Here is a 17,519-nt window from a genome sequence, read left to right as displayed (position 1 = left end):
AAAAAACTGGACCATGTCGTTAATTAATGCTTGGATAAATTACGTATGATGATAAGGAAAGTGTTGGATTTATGATTTTGATTATTATTAACAGATTCTGGAGGCCCTACCCAGAGGACGATATGTTCCTGGAGATGAGATATTTCCGAGGATTTATTCAGCTCCAGGACATGTTAGACCGTGCCATTATAAATCTCCAGACCGGCTCCGATGTCAACAACACAGTGTTCCTACAGCAGTTCCCCACTCCCTGCTATGTTAATGATAAGTAAGAATGATAAGTAGTTTTACAATCAAAGTTTTTCAATATTTTTTATCGGGATAATAAGATTCTCACAAAAATATAGGAGAGAAAGAATCAGTGTAACATACGTAAAGTGTATGAGATATAAATTTCAGTACAAGAACTTTATACATGTATGTAATTCTTGTTATATTTGACAAATTTGATTTCCAATAGATATATGGAGCTGTTGAGTTCATACCTTCTGCCGATCATGATGACTATAGCCTGGCTGGCCGCCATATCAGTCGCGACTAAAAATCTGGTGTACGACAGGGAAAACGGCCAAGAGGAGGTAACTCTGTCTTGAATTCTTTTTTACTCAAATTGTTTCTGTTAAAGAATTGATTATGTAAAGAAAAAAAATAGGAGTTTCTTTCGTTAAAATTTTTGTTTACAAACTACTTTTGACACCTGTACTTTATATTTCAGGCTCTGAAGATAATGGGCCTGAACTCTGTGATGACCTGGTGGGTGTGGTTCCTGTCCACCATGCTGATGATGACCATTATTTCCCTCATTTGTCTCCTGGTACTGAGGGTGGGGGGACTCTTCACCTACACAAACTTCGGCATCATCATCCTCTACTTCCTGGCTTTCTGCTTCTCCAGCACAATGTTGTGGTAAGTTTACTCTCCAGCACAATGTTGTGGTAAGTCTACTCTCCAGCACAATGTTGTGGTAAGTCTACTCTCCAGCACAATGTTGTGGTAAGTTTACTCCCTTAAACTTAATGTGATTAAAGTTCAAGGCAGGTAATTCTGTGTTACATTAATTATGGGTATGTTTTTTAGTGACCTCTTTCAAATTTTGAATACATGTATTTCTTTGTTTTTAATTTCTCTAAATTTAAACAATCCAAACAATACAATATTTTTGACCAACAAAACTCACACTAGCAGCTTTCAGACATCACAGTTTTTGTCACTTTAACGCCTGAACTCATTATAAATCTAAGTGCTAAGATAATACACATTAACATTTTGATTTTTATGTTACAGTTACATGGTGGGTGCGTTCTTCACTCAGGCCACGCTGGCTATCCTGTTTGTGATCATCATCTATCTCCTCTCTTACCTCCCCTACATCGTCCTCATCGCCATGTCGGCTGAGATGGAGTTCTGGCAGCAGATCCTCGCTGTGAGTTATATTTATATTTCATTAAAATAAAGAGTAATAAGAATGTAATTTAAACAGTAAGAGTAGACAAGATTTCAATTCTTTCTTGTTTTTGTACATTCCCTAAAAAAAGGACATGGTTCTATGAATGCCTTTGCATTTCATAAAAGTTTGAAAAAAATTATTCTGAAACAATGTAAACTGGAGCTAAGAAATTTACACTGTAATTATATGTAGAATTGCTCTATTATACAAATGCAGTAAGAAATGAGGGCTTTATTTGTAGTGTCTGTCCTCGACTACGGCGTTCGGGTTCGGATCTCAGTACCTGGCTCACTACGAGATCCAGATGATCGGGATTCACTGGGATAACATGGACTCCAGTCCTATAGAGGGAGATCAGATGAACTTCCATTGGTGCCTGATCATGATGGCCTTAGATGGTGTTATATATCTTCTGATTGGCTGGTACATCAGAGGGGTCAAACCAGGTCAGTTTAGGATCATTTGTATATAACTCATTCTTCAATACTGGTGAATTTTTAAGATGTATTTCTTTTCTCCTTTATTTTCCAATAAATAAAGTGTAAGCAGATAGATTGATATTGATATGATTTGATACTTGTGTAAGGATATAGTATAAATAGTTTTATGGATATGAGTTGAGGAATAAAAAAATTATTGATCATTGTTGTACTGCATTTAGGGGATTTCAGATGCAGAAAATGTGACATAATTTTCGAATAGGCATAAAGATGTTGTTTTATTTAAAAATAAAATCATTTGGCATGATATTTGTGTACATTATCTTAGCATATAAATGAAATAATACATTTATTTTGTCAAACATGCTAAAATTATCTTAATTATTTTTTTCTGAACTTAAAAATTTGTGGTTTATGTTCGTAACGCATGGTGTCCATATGCATTGAACTTTTTAACACCTCTCTACAAACATTAAATGATCTGTCAAGTTCAGTTTCTGTGTTAAATTAATGAGTATGTGTGATAAATTATTTTTAACAATATGCTTCATGAACATAACTCAGTTCTTTTTGTAAATTTAAAATGATCTCTGATTGTAAAATGTTTGGTGTCTTGACCGTTACGAACACAATAGCTTTCAGTATGATTGCTAAAATAACAGCCAATGAATCATAAGTTTGGCTCAAAAAGTCCGTAGCAGTGGTGTAATTATAAATTAAAAACGAAAGTAGAAAGGTTGCGCAGCTGTCTGCTAAAAAACATGGCGATGCTCATTGTGTCCATGTGGAAAAAAAGAAGTTACGAACATAATAGATTCGGTAAGTATTTTCATATATTGTATCAATTTTAGTGAATGTTTAACACATAAATACAGTCACTGTATCTTTATACCATGTAGCTATTAATCAGAAACTGAAATATGTCTCTTATGACCATACAAAATGCATAAATCTGTCCGAGTCGAGAACTTTCGGTTTAACATTTGACTTTTGATTCGCGTCTTTTGTTACGAACATGTGTTTTTGCATTATTTGTATAATCTATTAATGATAAAGTTTTATTGTACTATATTTTATTCTATATTTGTTTGTTTTGTTCTGCTCTTATCAAAGGATGAATACTTATTGAATGTTTGTTTTAATATTGCCATATCATTTACGCAATTACGTTCGTAACAGAGACACGAAAACTTGAAGTAGTGACATAATTTGTACTTTAATTGCCTTCTTTCTGATTTTATCAAAGATATATAATAAATATAATTAAACAGCATATGTGTTGATTACATAATGTTTTATTTTGTTTTATATATATTTTTTTCTTTCAGATTTACAAGAAATGACTGAATTATGTTCGTAACAATGACACAAAGATCCAAGACTCAAAATAGAAGACCTAGGATATTTAGTTATTCATCTGACAATTTACTTGTCTGCATTAATTCTCTTTGAAAGCTTGTCTATTATTAAGGTTTGAAATGGAATATTAAAAGTATTAAAGACAAGTGTTCGATTGTCTTGTTATTTTTTTGTTCCTTTTTAAAGCCTGATTCGGAGTTGGGTGTCCATGTTACTTACATAATTTCTCCTTTTTTGAAACTAGAAATAAAAATTGTGACTTTTTAAATAAATTCCATTTAATATAACATTAAACATGATTTCATCATACCTTATTGATTACATTATTTTCATATTTTAACAACTTGTTAAATTCTAGTAACATGTTACTTGTTTAGTGCTTATGTAAGTAACGGTGTCCATTGGTAGTCTTGGATATATTTTCTAATTGTAATGGAATAAGGCAGAAATAAGTCATGCAATAAAACATGCAAACTAGTGTTTATATACTTCAAAAAGGATTCACCAGAAAAGAATAGCTTATTGTTCTAAAAACAGTCACTGTGGACACCAAGTTACGTACATAAAATTTCAGACATGCTTGTACATTTGGACACCTATCTCCTCTTTAAGACTTCAGATTATCTTCCCTTCAATTTTTTTCAGAAGCAGGAAGGGTACTGACTTAATTAATATACATAAATTATGAAATTGATTATTTTTAAAAAATAACCCTTTGGTCACACTTCTGAACTCAGTACTGAAGAATGAGTTATATATTATTCCCAACTAATTCACTCTTTCGAAGGAAGTGCATAAATGCCTTACCTAAATCTCAGTACTACTGTGTACAGGGTTATTTTTGCCCTTTCACACTTGTAGGCAATTTTGCCTCAATTTAAATTCGTCTGGTCATAGTTTTGTTAAGTAATGATACTGTATTCTTTGAATTTCCCTCTTTTAAATTTGCCAAAATAAAACGGGGGCAGAAATTTCCCTGTATACAGTAATTCTTAGTGATAATCATTCTTGTCAAATGTTTTAGTTGATTATTGTCCCTTTTAAAATTTACACATGAGGGTGTTTTGGTTGCAACTTACTTTTTCAATTTTCCGGTGTCGACTTCCCAATGGGTTCCCACTTGTAATAGTGTATTATTAATTTGAAACAGTCATTGAAACTATTAACTGACTTGAAGGCTTGGAGTAGGCATAGTTAGTCTACCGTCCCTGATGTGAATGGATTTCATAAAAAAAAAAATAGCATGGTTATGACGTCCAAATTGTGTAAATCTAACAAGAAATTAAGATGGGGTAAATTTAAGCAGAACAGTGGGTTAATTAGTTATATTAAAAAAAGAGAAAAAGCGATCATCATCAAACCTTCCAGCATGATAGTATAAGTTATAAGAACAGGGGAAGGGGAAGGTAACTATATTAAACATTTACATGGTTGACAATCAGAGTTGCTAATGGCAACCTGAATTTTTTCATCCACAACCCAAGCATTTTTAAATCATGCTTACCAGGTATCTCCAGATTTTTGCTGAACAACTTAAAAATTTACTGTTTTCCGGATTTGGTTTTGTAACTGAGTTAACACATTCAATTTCTAGTTTTGGTTTTGAAAACCAATAGTAGAGGTATGAGTTTATATGCATTTTTAATAATCCACTAAACTTTCTTCTGTTATCAAGGCAGCCTTACTGGCTTAGCTTGAGTTAACAAATTCAATTATTAATCAATTTGATAAATCAGAGTTTGAAGTAAAAATGTCAGCAGGATCAAGACAAGCAAAAAAAAGTTCTGTCCATTTAAGACAATATGAAAATTTTTACTTAATTTAAAAATAGAATGTTCAATTAAAGAAAGAATGCTCAAATTCTCTTTCTTATGAGACAAAATATCAATTCACAACAATATGGCTTTAGCAAGCTAATTGCTTTGTGAAGCAATAATGTTTTATATTGTTAATGAACATTGTACATGTACTTGCTTTTTGTTGGCAGCACAATGCACAAGTTTTGTGCAATTTAAAATTACATGGTATATTTAATTTGAAACTTTTGTTTTCAAGTTGATTTTTTTTTTTTTAGGAAAGTATGGAGTTCCTGAGCCTTGGTATTTCCCATTATCTCCCTACTACTGGGGATGTATAAAATCCACCGTGAAATCAGCCGACAAATACAGAACAAGCTCAGGCACTGGTGAGACTAGTATCCTAAGCATTTCTTATTATCATGACATGTCAAATCTACTTTGATGATCTCTTATTTCTTTTAGCCTTAATGATGCATGGTTATTGTGTCACAGTGAATGTTACTTATACTTTTGATCAAGTATACTGTCAAATATTCCTGATTTCTCTCAGTATTTCCTCACATGCTCTATTGGAGGATTACCGGGGTATATACTGAATATTCATGATTTCTCTGTTTGTTTTCAGGTGCTTTACTGGAGGAGTACAGCAAGGACAGAAAAGTGGGAATGTCTTTAAGACACCTCTCTAAGAAATTCGGGAATCAGGAAGTGGTCAAAGATCTAAACTGTGACTTCTTTGAGGGTCAGATCACTGTTTTACTGGGTCACAATGGGGCCGCCAAGTCCACTACATTGTACGTACTTGATTAAATTAACATTTTACATGTAACTGGAGGGTATTTCATGATGCGATTAATTTGACCTCATTGTGTATGAATCCTGATACCGTATAAGTAGAATTTTTAGCGAGGATTTAATTTTGGCATTATTAGCGAAGGTGCCAAGGTCGCTAAAATTGAATATTGCTAAAAATCAATTGCTTATTATTTGTAATAGCTTCTTTAGTTAGCATTTTAGAAATCGCTAAAATTACTTTAAGCTAAAAATAAAACACCAGATCTGAGGTAGAAATCGCTAAATTTGCGTCTCGCTAAAATTTCCACTTATATGGTAAGATTTTACTAAGATTTGATATATTTGTATCAGGAATATGATGTGTGGGATTCTACAGCCTACTCATGGTAAGGTGTCGATATATGGACATCGAGCCAGACACGGGGCCAAGAAGATAGGAATCTGTCCTCAGTACAACGCTCTCTTCCATTAGTAAGTCTTACTGTTCCTTGTCTATTGTTGGACTTTATTAAATTTGGTAATGCCTATTTACTTCTCTGACTAGAGTGTTGTCTTGGACTGATGATATGATATGAATTCTTTCAGCATGACAGTTCGAGAACACTTGGAGTTTTATTCTGCCATCAAGTCTGATGCTTCAAAGAGTAAAATGAAAAAGGAGATTGACAGGTGAGTTTGTACACACAAAGATATTCATGAATTATGATACCACTGGCTTCACAGACTTTCAGAGTCATCTTTATGATTTTCCTTTAGTTTGTTGCACGACGTGGACCTATGGAATGTTCAGGACACGCTGGTGTCTACCTTGTCTGGCGGTATGCAGCGGCGACTCTGTGTAGCTCTAGCCTTCGCTGGGGATTCTAAGGCAGTCATTCTGGATGAACCAACAAGTGGAGTAGACCCCAGCGCAAGGAGAAGCATCTGGAACCTGCTGGTCAAACGCAAAATGAGTAAGTACATTAAAACAGTCAAATATGCAGTTTTCTTTAAAATGCATAATTTTCATCCAGCTCTTTTCCTTTTGCTTTAACTTTTGCTCACTCAGATAATTCCTGGTAAAATTGAAAGCAATTTGTATTTTTATTTCTACAAACAAATAATTTACAGCTCTTCAGACATAGGTTTATGGCTTGGAAAGAATTTAAAAGGAAATTTCAAATAGCTAAGGCCAAAAAAATTAATTTCTTGGTTTTCAGGCCCTCCCTCATCTCTTCCAAGGGTACCTCATTGACCCTTTTTATTGCTAAATCAATAAAATAATACAACAAATCACATCCCTCATCATTGTGTTGAGGTTTTGTACAATGTAAAAAGCTGCCTCATCATGTTTAGGGGGCAATGAAAAAGTTTTTAGAAAATGCCTCCCTCCCTCATCATATTTCTTGAAAAAAAAAAAAGGCCTGAGAACCAAGGAATTAACTTAGCATGGCCTAAGCTTTCAAATTTTTTTTTTTCTGTAAGAAAGAGTGTGTTTATTGTACTGTTACACAATGTTGGTTGACAGAATGATTATTTGTTTGTTTACTAGTGGGTGGAGATGAGGGTAAGTTACCTGGTTCAAGGGTTTATGTTTAGATAGCACATAACATTGGTCTTCTGATTAAAATTCCTTAACATTTGTACAAAGTACAGTAAAACTCGGTTATAACAAAGTCACAGGGACCTGGAAAATTACTTCGCCATATCCGTAATTCGTTATAACCGTAAAAAAGAAATTGAATTTTTAAAGCTGGGGATTCAAAATGAATTCGCTATATCCGTTAAATTCGCAATATCCGTGTTCGTACTAAACGAGTTTTGCTGTATTAATAATAATAGGAAGAAAAATATTTGTATTGTCTTGCATCCAATATTACCTAACCTAAGGGAAAATTAAATTAGGTATACAGTCATGTATTCCCAAAGTGAGATAGGGTGAGTTCACCATGCATCGGACACATACCTTGCTTCGGACAACTTTAGGCAATAAACTCTCTTTCAACTTAAGAGTATGTGTATTTATTTGTTTCTGTCATAAAGACGAAGATTTAAATTTTTTAATGATACCGATTGTGTTTATCATGTTGTGATAAAAATACCCCGCAAATGGCCTTGAAGTTACATCATATTTTTACATCATCTAAGGGGAATAACCCGAAATTTATAATTTTGCAATTTTTAGAGTTATCGTTCTTTTAAATTCGACTTCCACGGAACGACTCGGACTTTGGTGAATTTTGTCAGGGATTGGTAATTTTACATAAATTACAATTAAATTTCACTTCATTGTTTGTTTAATTCTTATTAGAGCTGGTTTTTACCAGTATGCTATTTTCCCCGTACATCGGACACAAATTAACCATGCATCGGACACTTTTCGATGCAAAGGTAAGTCTACCATTTTCATACAGAACCCAGCTGACAGCTGTTTTTTGCGGAAAAAGAAAATAAAAACTCTATATTTTCAGTCAAAATACAAGTTATCGATATATGACGTCTGGAATTTTACTCAATTTATTTCTACAAACCAGAGTATGATAAACCATGAGAAAAAGGCGCGAATTACGGCATTATAAGCATTTTAAAGCATTTCTTAGGCAGAGTGAGGTCTCGAGAATCATTCTACATTTGTGAAATAATATCGTCGATTAAATTAAAGTTGAGGGTTATTTCTTAGATAAAAGATGAAAATATATCCATATCAAGGATTTTAAAGCACTGTGATAAAGGTATGATATTTTTCCAGTCAGTCCGATGCATGGTGAACAATGTCCGATCCATGGTGAATTTTCAGTTTTTTCTAAAAACTCGATTTTCGGGGATATTTTCTCAATAAACGGCATACAATGGTGTCCTAAATTGTTATTTTAATCACAAACTAAATGTTAAACTCCATTTTGATAATTTTCCGTCGGTAGCGATATCGCTAGAACTTGTTGAAGTACAAGGGTATCCGATGCATGGTGAATTCACCCTATATATAATACAACTACAAAAGCACCTGTAACACTCCTTAGAAATATGAATTACACAGTTTTACACTTAGTCACTGTGACCCCTTTTCAAGCAGCATTTGATGATTTCTTGTTAAATGTAGCACACAGTGGATCTTGTAGTTGTGTGTCATGCAACCAAGAGGTATTGTGTTTGATAGATAAAAAGTTGCATACACTATAGGTATTTTTTCAGGATATAGTAATATTGCTTTTTATTAAATGATGCATAACAATACCATACCAAAATAAGGTCTGAATAAAATATGATTAGGACACCAAAACAAAATTACCAACAGAGGAACATATAGGTGAGAAAAACAATACCAAGTTAAACAAACATGGATCAAAATACATATATAAATGCATTTTAAAATCATGATTTATTGTGCATGACCCAAATATAATCATTCCAATATACCCAGTACTGCACAGTGGGATTCCTGAGCATTATGTGGGGTGTAGTGTATGTTAAAATACTTTGTCTGGGATGCATGTGGATTCCATTATTCTATCTTAAGAATGAACTGGAGTTATTCTGATATAATCCTTGTTAAAAATTTTCAAAAATTGACCATAAACTGTGTTTAATAGACACTTCAAATTAAGGAGTGGCATCATAATTTTGTGTTAAATTTTGGTACAGGATGTACAATTCTGCTGTCGACCCACTTCCTGGATGAAGCAGACACGATCGGGGACAGAATCGCCGTGATGCACAAAGGCCAGATCCTGTGTACGGGGTCACCAATGTTCCTGAAGGAGAAAGTGGGCAGTGGTTATCACCTCAGATTTGCCAAAGCAGGTGCTTATCCTACAAAAACTTTTTAAAAATTGTGGCAGGCATTTCAATGAAATTTTTAATTAAGACAACTTATTTAGTTGTACAAATGTACATACACATAATTCTTTAAATTTTATTAAAAGATATATTGAATTTGAGATTGTGAGCCATGCATAATTTTTCTGATAGGTTTGTGCAGATAGTTATATATTTTTGTCAGATACTTGTAATACCAATGAGGTATTGGCAATGGTGAGGAACTTCACACCAGAAGCTGAAATCGTCACCGAGCTCGGATCAGAGGTCATAATGTCATTACCTTTTGCAAGTGACCAATCAAATCAGTTCTTCAAATGCCTGTACAACCTGGACAAGGGGGCATCATCACTTGGTGTTAACAATTATGGGGTGTATGATACCACACTTGAGGAGGTAGGGAAACAGACAAATATATGGCTGTTACAAAAATAATATAAGGACTATTATTTTTTGTGGGAGGAAAAGGGCATAATTTGTAAAGGCAGTTGTAAACATAAAAACATAATGTAAATGCAAGTAATTGAGAGAAAATTTCTATTTTAGCATAAATAGATTTGGGTTTAAAAATGAACATTGAAAAAGATGATGTCTGAATGATTCAGAATCTACTCCAAATTGGTAAGGATTTTATTGATGGTAATTAATTTGAATGATTGTAGGTTTTCCAAAAAGTGTGTTCAGTAGCAGACAAAGACATGACCTTGACAGAAGAGGTTCTACTGGAATGTCGCCAAAAACCCAAAATGGAGGACCCAGAGAAAGAAGAGGCAGAGGATCAGACTTCTCAAAGCAGTAAGTTTTAAATTCTGTCACACTTTGTATAGCTCATATCAAGTGTGTAAAAGATTTCAATCATAAGGGACAACATCTCCAGAATGAAGTTTATCTTCTGCTGTATTTATCTTTTCAAATCTTATTCTTTGAAGCAAACATCAAAAGAATTTTTATATTTGTATTTATCTCATACATGTACTTCTACAAGTTTCGTTAAGTAAATACATGTATATCTAATTTGATGAATTATGTGTTTGTTCAGGTGCCAGTTATTCAATGCACTTCTCTGGAGACAAACGAAAGGGTCTGATTGGTCACAAACTGGGTCAGTTTAGCGGCATGCTGATCAAGCGTTTCCACCACTACCGCCGGGACTGGCGTATGTTTCTCTCAGTCTTCCTGCTCCCCCTGGTGTTTATGACGGCTAGTCTGGGTCTGATGGAGCTACAGCCACAGATAGGAAATGCCCCCGCCAAAATCCTCACTCCACCTCTGTATGGACCAAGAAGTCACGCTTTTGTCAAGTTAGTACAAAGATGGAGATTCCTTGTTATTTATGTAATCATATCCGTCCTCAATTCAGCTCCCCTTTAAAAGTTTTTGAGTTATTCTTTGCTGATTTCTTATATTTGTACTTTGCATTTTATGATAGACTGCAAGTACATGTACATGTAAATAAATTCTACTCTTTAAAAAAAATGTAGTTATTAATGTCATTAATTCCTTTAATAAAAACCAAACTGGTGGCTGACACAAATTGATTTGTGATCTTTTTAGAGATAATGTCAACAGTGATATGACCAGGTATATGATAGACAGCATGAAGTCACGTCCTGGATTTGGAACCACCTGCATGAAGAATACTAACTTTGGGTAGGTAACCACATAATACCACCTGTTTGGGTAGGTTACCACATGAAATCACCTTCATTTTTTAATTTTTTTTAAAGTACATACATGTGTCTGGTATTACTCTTGCAAACATTGCAAAACCTTTCCAGAATTTTCTGTCTAAGTTATTTATAACTGATTTTAACAATTTCAGACCTCCCTTTGAGTGTGTTAACCCAGACCCAGGGTTCTCTACAGTGACCAGTGGACAGAAGTATGATAACTGTACTTGTGAGAACAATAAGTACGTCTGTAGTCACAGGACGATGTACCAGGATGTCCCTCACATGACGACCCGCACAACTACTCAGCTGTATAATCTACAGGATAAAGACATAGACCAATACTTACTGCAGACCTCACAGAGATTCTTATGGAACAGGTAAGTTCTCACCTGTATAATCTACAGGATAAAGACATAGACCAGTACTTACTGCAGACCTCACAGAGATTCTTATGGAACAGGTAAGTTCTCACCTGTGTAACCTACAGGATAAAGACATAGACCAGTACTTACTGCAGACCTCACAGAGATTCCTATGGAACAGGTAAGTTCTCACCTGTGTAACCTACAGGATAAAGACATAGACCAGTACTTACTGCAGACCTCACAGAGATTCCTATGGAACAGGTAAGTTCTCACCTGTATAATCTACAGGATAAAGACATAGACCAATACTTACTGCAGACCTCACAGAGATTCTTATGGAACAGGTAAGATCTCACCTGTGTAACCTACAGGATAAAGACATAGACCAGTACTTACTGCAGACCTCACAGAGATTCTTATGGAACAGGTAAGTTCTCACCTGTGTAACCTACAGGATAAAGACATAGACCAGTACTTACTGCAGACCTCACAGAGATTCCTTTGGAACAGGTAAGATCTCACCTGTGTAACCTACAGGATAAAGACATAGACCAATACTTACTGCAGACCTCACAGAGATTCCTGTGGAACAGGTAAGTTCTCACCTGTATAATCTACAGGATAAAGACATAGACCAATACTTACTGCAGACCTCACAGAGATTCCTATGGAACAGGTAAGTTCTCACCTGTGTAACCTACAGGATAAAGACATAGACCAATACTTACTGCAGACCTCACAGGGATTCCTTTGGAACAGGTAAGATCTCACCTGTGTAACCTACAGGATAAAGACATAGACCAGTACTTACTGCAGACCTCACAGAGATTCCTATGGAACAGGTAAGTTCTCACCTGTATAATCTACAGGATAAAGACATAGACCAATACTTACTGCAGACCTCACAGAGATTCCTTTGGAACAGGTAAGTTCTCACCTGTGTAACCTACAGGATAAAGACATAGACCAATACTTACTGCAGACCTCACAGGGATTCCTTTGGAACAGGTAAGTTCTCACCTGTGTAACCTACAGAATAAAGACATAGACCAATACTTACTGCAGACCTCACAGAGATTCCTTTGGAACAGGTAAGATCTCACCTGTGTAACCTACAGGATAAAGACATAGACCAGTACTTACTGCAGACCTCACAGAGATTCTTATGGAACAGGTAAGATCTCACCTGTGTAACCTACAGGATAAAGACATAGACCAGTACTTACTGCAGACCTCACAGAGATTCCTATGGAACAGGTAAGTTCTCACCTGTGTAACCTACAGGATAAAGACATAGACCAATACTTACTGCAGACCTCACAGAGATTCCTATGGAACAGGTAAGATCTCACCTGTATAATCTACAGGATAAAGACATAGACCAGTACTTACTGCAGACCTCACAGAGATTCCTATGGAACAGGTAAGTTCTCACCTGTGTAACCTACAGGATAAAGACATAGACCAGTACTTACTGCAGACCTCACAGAGATTCTTATGGAACAGGTAAGTTCTCACCTGTGTAACCTACAGGATAAAGACATAGACCAGTACTTACTGCAGACCTCACAGAGATTCCTATGGAACAGGTAAGATCTCACCTGTGTAACCTACAGGATAAAGACATAGACCAGTACTTACTGCAGACCTCACAGAGATTCTTATGGAACAGGTAAGATCTCACCTGTGTAACCTACAGGATAAAGACATAGACCAATACTTACTGCAGACCTCACAGGGATTCCTATGGAACAGGTAAGTTCTCACCTGTATAATCTACAGGATAAAGACATAGACCAATACTTACTGCAGACCTCACAGAGATTCCTGTGGAACAGGTAAGTTCTCACCTGTATAATCTACAGGATAAAGACATAGACCAATACTTACTGCAGACCTCACAGAGATTCCTGTGGAACAGGTAAGTTCTCACCTGTGTAACCTACAGAATAAAGACATAGACCAATACTTACTGCAGACCTCACAGAGATTCCTATGGAACAGGTAAGTTCTCACCTGTGTAACCTACAGAATAAAGACATAGACCAGTACTTACTGCAGACCTCACAGAGATTCCTATGGAACAGGTAAGTTCTCACCTGTGTAACCTACAGAATAAAGACATAGACCAATACTTACTGCAGACCTCACAGAGATTCCTATGGAACAGGTAAGTTCTCACCTGTGTAACCTACAGAATAAAGACATAGACCAGTACTTACTGCAGACCTCACAGAGATTCCTATGGAACAGGTAAGTTCTCACCTGTGTAACCTACAGAATAAAGACATAGACCAATACTTACTGCAGACCTCACAGAGATTCCTGTGGAACAGGTAAGTTCTCACCTGTATAATCTACAGGATAAAGACATAGACCAGTACTTACTGCAGACCTCACAGGGATTCCTTTGGAACAGGTAAGATCTCACCTGTGTAACCTACAGGATAAAGACATAGACCAATACTTACTGCAGACCTCACAGAGATTCCTTTGGAACAGGTAAGATCTCACCTGTGTAACCTACAGGATAAAGACATAGACCAATACTTACTGCAGACCTCACAGAGATTCCTGTGGAACAGGTAAGTTCTCACCTGTATAATCTACAGGATAAAGACATAGACCAATACTTACTGCAGACCTCACAGAGATTCTTATGGAACAGGTAAGTTCTCACCTGTGTAACCTACAGAATAAAGACATAGACCAATACTTACTGCAGACCTCACAGAGATTCTTATGGAACAGGTAAGTTCTCACCTGTATAATCTACAGGATAAAGACAGAGACCAGTACTTACTGCAGACCTCACAGAGATTCTTATGGAACAGGTAAGTTCTCACCTGTATAATCTACAGAATAAAGACATAGACCAATACTTACTGCAGACCTCACAGAGATTCTTATGGAACAGGTAAGTTCTCACTTGTATAATCTACAGGATAAAGACAGAGACCAGTACTTACTGCAGACCTCACAGAGATTCTTATGGAACAGGTAAGTTCTCACCTGTATAATCTACAGGATAAAGACATAGACCAGTACTTACTGCAGACCTCACAGAGATTCCTATGGAACAGGTAAGTTCTCACCTGTATAATCTACAGGATAAAGACATAGACCAGTACTTACTGCAGACCTCACAGAGATTCTTATGGAACAGGTAAGTTCTCACCTGTATAATCTACAGGATAAAGACATAGACCAATACTTACTGCAGACCTCACAGAGATTCCTATGGAACAGGTAAGTTCTCACCTGTGTAACCTACAGAATAAAGACATAGACCAGTACTTACTGCAGACCTCACAGAGATTCCTATGGAACAGGTAAGTTCTCACCTGTATAATCTACAGGATAAAGACAGAGACCAGTACTTACTGCAGACCTCACAGAGATTCCTTTGGAACAGGTTTTTAATAGTCACAGTTAAGAAGTATAAAATAAGAGTTTAGTTACTCGAAATACTTTTGTGAAAATAGTCTTTAATTCTTGTCTTGATTTTAGGTTTGGTGGACTTTCCTTTGATCCAGTTTCTGGTGACCCAATGACAATGAAGTCAACAGTTTGGTTCAACAACAAAGGAAGACATGCCCTGCCCTCCTTCTATAATGCCCTGTCTAACACCATGCTGAGAGCTACACTGTCTGATGCTGGTGTAACTGACACAGAGAGCTTCGGTATTCTTCAGATGTTTTAAAACATATTGCAAATCTACTTGAATAACTTTTACCATAAATAAAAAAAAAATCCCTTTCATCTGAGCAAAGTTGTTAAATTTAGTATCTAATTTTAACTTTATCTTATTTTAAGTGCACTTTATTTCATTTCTCAATGACAGACAAAGTTGAAAGCAACTACCTACGTATGTTAAAAAAAAGTTGTATTTATTTTCAATTTGTCCGAACAGGTATCACTGCGATTAACGAACCCATTCTGCTACATGAACAGCAGCTGACCATTGATACACTGTAAGTTTTTATTACAATCACAGGCAGATCGTGCATTCTCTGCATTTAAACAGTAAATCAGATTTAAAACTCATAAGTTATACAATTTCACATACCATTCCTTACACAGATTTTTTCTCCATATAGAGAGACTGATAGATTTTTTTTGTCTTCCAGAACAAAGAAGGCCTCTGATGTTGGAATTGGATTGTTCATGTTGGTGGCTTTCTCCTTTATCCCTGTGGGCTTCACCATGTATGTCCTGAATGAACTGTTGAAGAAGGAAAAACAACTCTTGTTCCTCAGTGGAACTGGTCCCCTACTGTACTGGTTCACTGCCATCTTGTGGGATATGGTGAGCCAACAAGTCTTTATACCTTTATATGTGGGCTGCGTTAAAGCGCTCGATGGCTATGAGTGTTAAGATCTTGAACAATTACATAGTACATAGGGATAACAAGTATTATTTCATACAATGTGTTCAACTGACCTAAAAGCTAGCCTAGCTGCAAGACTTGATATGTAAAAACCTCATTGCAGCTCTGAATATTCAACTGTTGTTGGCTAGTTAAGCTCTCAGCCAAGAGATTATACCTGATAAAGTTGTTATATTATAGTTCAAATCAGATTATGTTCCTGTTTTAATTATGTAGCCTGTTTAATGATTTTCCCCTTTCATTTTAACAGTTCTCATTATATACCTCTTTTAATTATGTAGCCTGTTTAATGATTTTCCCCTTTCATTTTAAGCTCATGTACTGCCTCACTGTAGCACTGACTGTTGCTATCATGGCCATCTTCCAAAATCCTGTTTACTGGGAGAGATCCAATCTACAAGCCAGTGTGTTACTCGTCATCATGTATGGGTAAGTTATATTCTGTTAATTAAATCTTTCCCTTGCACTAAAGGCCAACACCCAATTCAGCTGCTTGTATCAATGTGTATGTACTATCAGTCGGTAGATAAGAGTGAAACTTATACATTTAATATGGATAGGACCCCAGTCCATGAATGTTTTGCCAGATCTACAAAAATTTTCTATAGACGATATTGTTCTTTAAAAAATGCTTTCAAAATTAGTTCAGGTCTGTATTTTAGATGGTAGCAGTGAAGTATTTGTAGCCACATACATGTTCTCTCTAATGGCTTTATATGTGTCTAATTTTAGCTGGGCGTCCATCCCTCTGATGTACAGCATGATGAAGCTGTTCCGAGATACGTCCACCGCATACATGGTTCTCTTCTGTGGCAGCGTGTTTATAGGAATCACCACCGCCTGCTGTACCTTCCTTCTGGAGTACTTCTCAGATTCAGAGGTATGTCAAAATGTGGTCCTTGTATTCATGTCCTCCCATGGTAAAATACAATGAAAGCTTCCTTATTATAATGCTAATTAGCAAATGCAAAGCAAGAATTTATATGTTCTTTAGTTCAAGACAAATTCTTAATTAACTTTAATTTAAATGTACATATAATTGCAAGTATGTACTTTCCAATTCTTTGTACATGTTATATGCTTCCTTACTGTATATACTGTAACAACTGACATTTCCAAAAAAAAATCTTTTCAGAAAATCCAGCATGCATTTGAAATCCTGAGTTATGTATTCCTGGTCTTCCCACAATTCAGTTATGTAAATGGCTTCCTGAAGCTTACGACCAATCAGCTGCGAACAGAGATCCTGTCACTGTTTAGCCAGGATGCCTATGTGGACCCATTCTCCTTTGATATGCTGGCCTGGAACTTCATTGCCATGGGAATACAGGGAGCTGTGTTCTTCATCATCACTCTACTGACTGAGTTTTCATGTCATTGTTCAAACAGGTATCTTGAAGGCAATTCGCATATGCAAAAATTTATGTCTACATTTGTTTGATGTAGAAATACAGGT

General features: G+C 35.8%; 1 protein-coding gene across 1 annotated transcript in view; it reads left to right on the top strand.

The window, feature by feature from the left end:
* The window catches only part of LOC134251147 (uncharacterized), a 64,113-nt gene that overhangs the window by 41,287 nt on the left and 5,307 nt on the right, over nucleotides 1-17,519 (top strand). Inside the window, exons 77-98 of the mRNA XM_062733511.1 lie at nucleotides 95-268; nucleotides 461-578; nucleotides 716-906; nucleotides 1,285-1,423; nucleotides 1,689-1,893; nucleotides 5,321-5,431; nucleotides 5,671-5,839; nucleotides 6,192-6,311; nucleotides 6,426-6,509; nucleotides 6,597-6,793; nucleotides 9,462-9,620; nucleotides 9,820-10,031; nucleotides 10,298-10,430; nucleotides 10,675-10,936; nucleotides 11,190-11,285; nucleotides 11,458-11,685; nucleotides 15,184-15,356; nucleotides 15,587-15,647; nucleotides 15,804-15,981; nucleotides 16,377-16,492; nucleotides 16,796-16,943; nucleotides 17,199-17,452. Coding sequence (XP_062589495.1) covers nucleotides 95-268; nucleotides 461-578; nucleotides 716-906; nucleotides 1,285-1,423; nucleotides 1,689-1,893; nucleotides 5,321-5,431; nucleotides 5,671-5,839; nucleotides 6,192-6,311; nucleotides 6,426-6,509; nucleotides 6,597-6,793; nucleotides 9,462-9,620; nucleotides 9,820-10,031; nucleotides 10,298-10,430; nucleotides 10,675-10,936; nucleotides 11,190-11,285; nucleotides 11,458-11,685; nucleotides 15,184-15,356; nucleotides 15,587-15,647; nucleotides 15,804-15,981; nucleotides 16,377-16,492; nucleotides 16,796-16,943; nucleotides 17,199-17,452 — 3,528 coding nt within the window. The remainder of the gene's footprint in view (nucleotides 1-94; nucleotides 269-460; nucleotides 579-715; nucleotides 907-1,284; nucleotides 1,424-1,688; nucleotides 1,894-5,320; nucleotides 5,432-5,670; nucleotides 5,840-6,191; nucleotides 6,312-6,425; nucleotides 6,510-6,596; nucleotides 6,794-9,461; nucleotides 9,621-9,819; nucleotides 10,032-10,297; nucleotides 10,431-10,674; nucleotides 10,937-11,189; nucleotides 11,286-11,457; nucleotides 11,686-15,183; nucleotides 15,357-15,586; nucleotides 15,648-15,803; nucleotides 15,982-16,376; nucleotides 16,493-16,795; nucleotides 16,944-17,198; nucleotides 17,453-17,519) is intronic.

The sequence above is a fragment of the Saccostrea cucullata genome, unplaced genomic scaffold (genome assembly GCF_032062105.1).
Source record: "Saccostrea cucullata isolate Sc308-1 unplaced genomic scaffold, CSIRO_AGI_Scuc_v1 ctg84, whole genome shotgun sequence".
NCBI lineage: Eukaryota > Metazoa > Mollusca > Bivalvia > Ostreida > Ostreidae > Saccostrea > Saccostrea cuccullata.
This window is presented reverse-complemented; position numbering and strand designations above follow the sequence as displayed.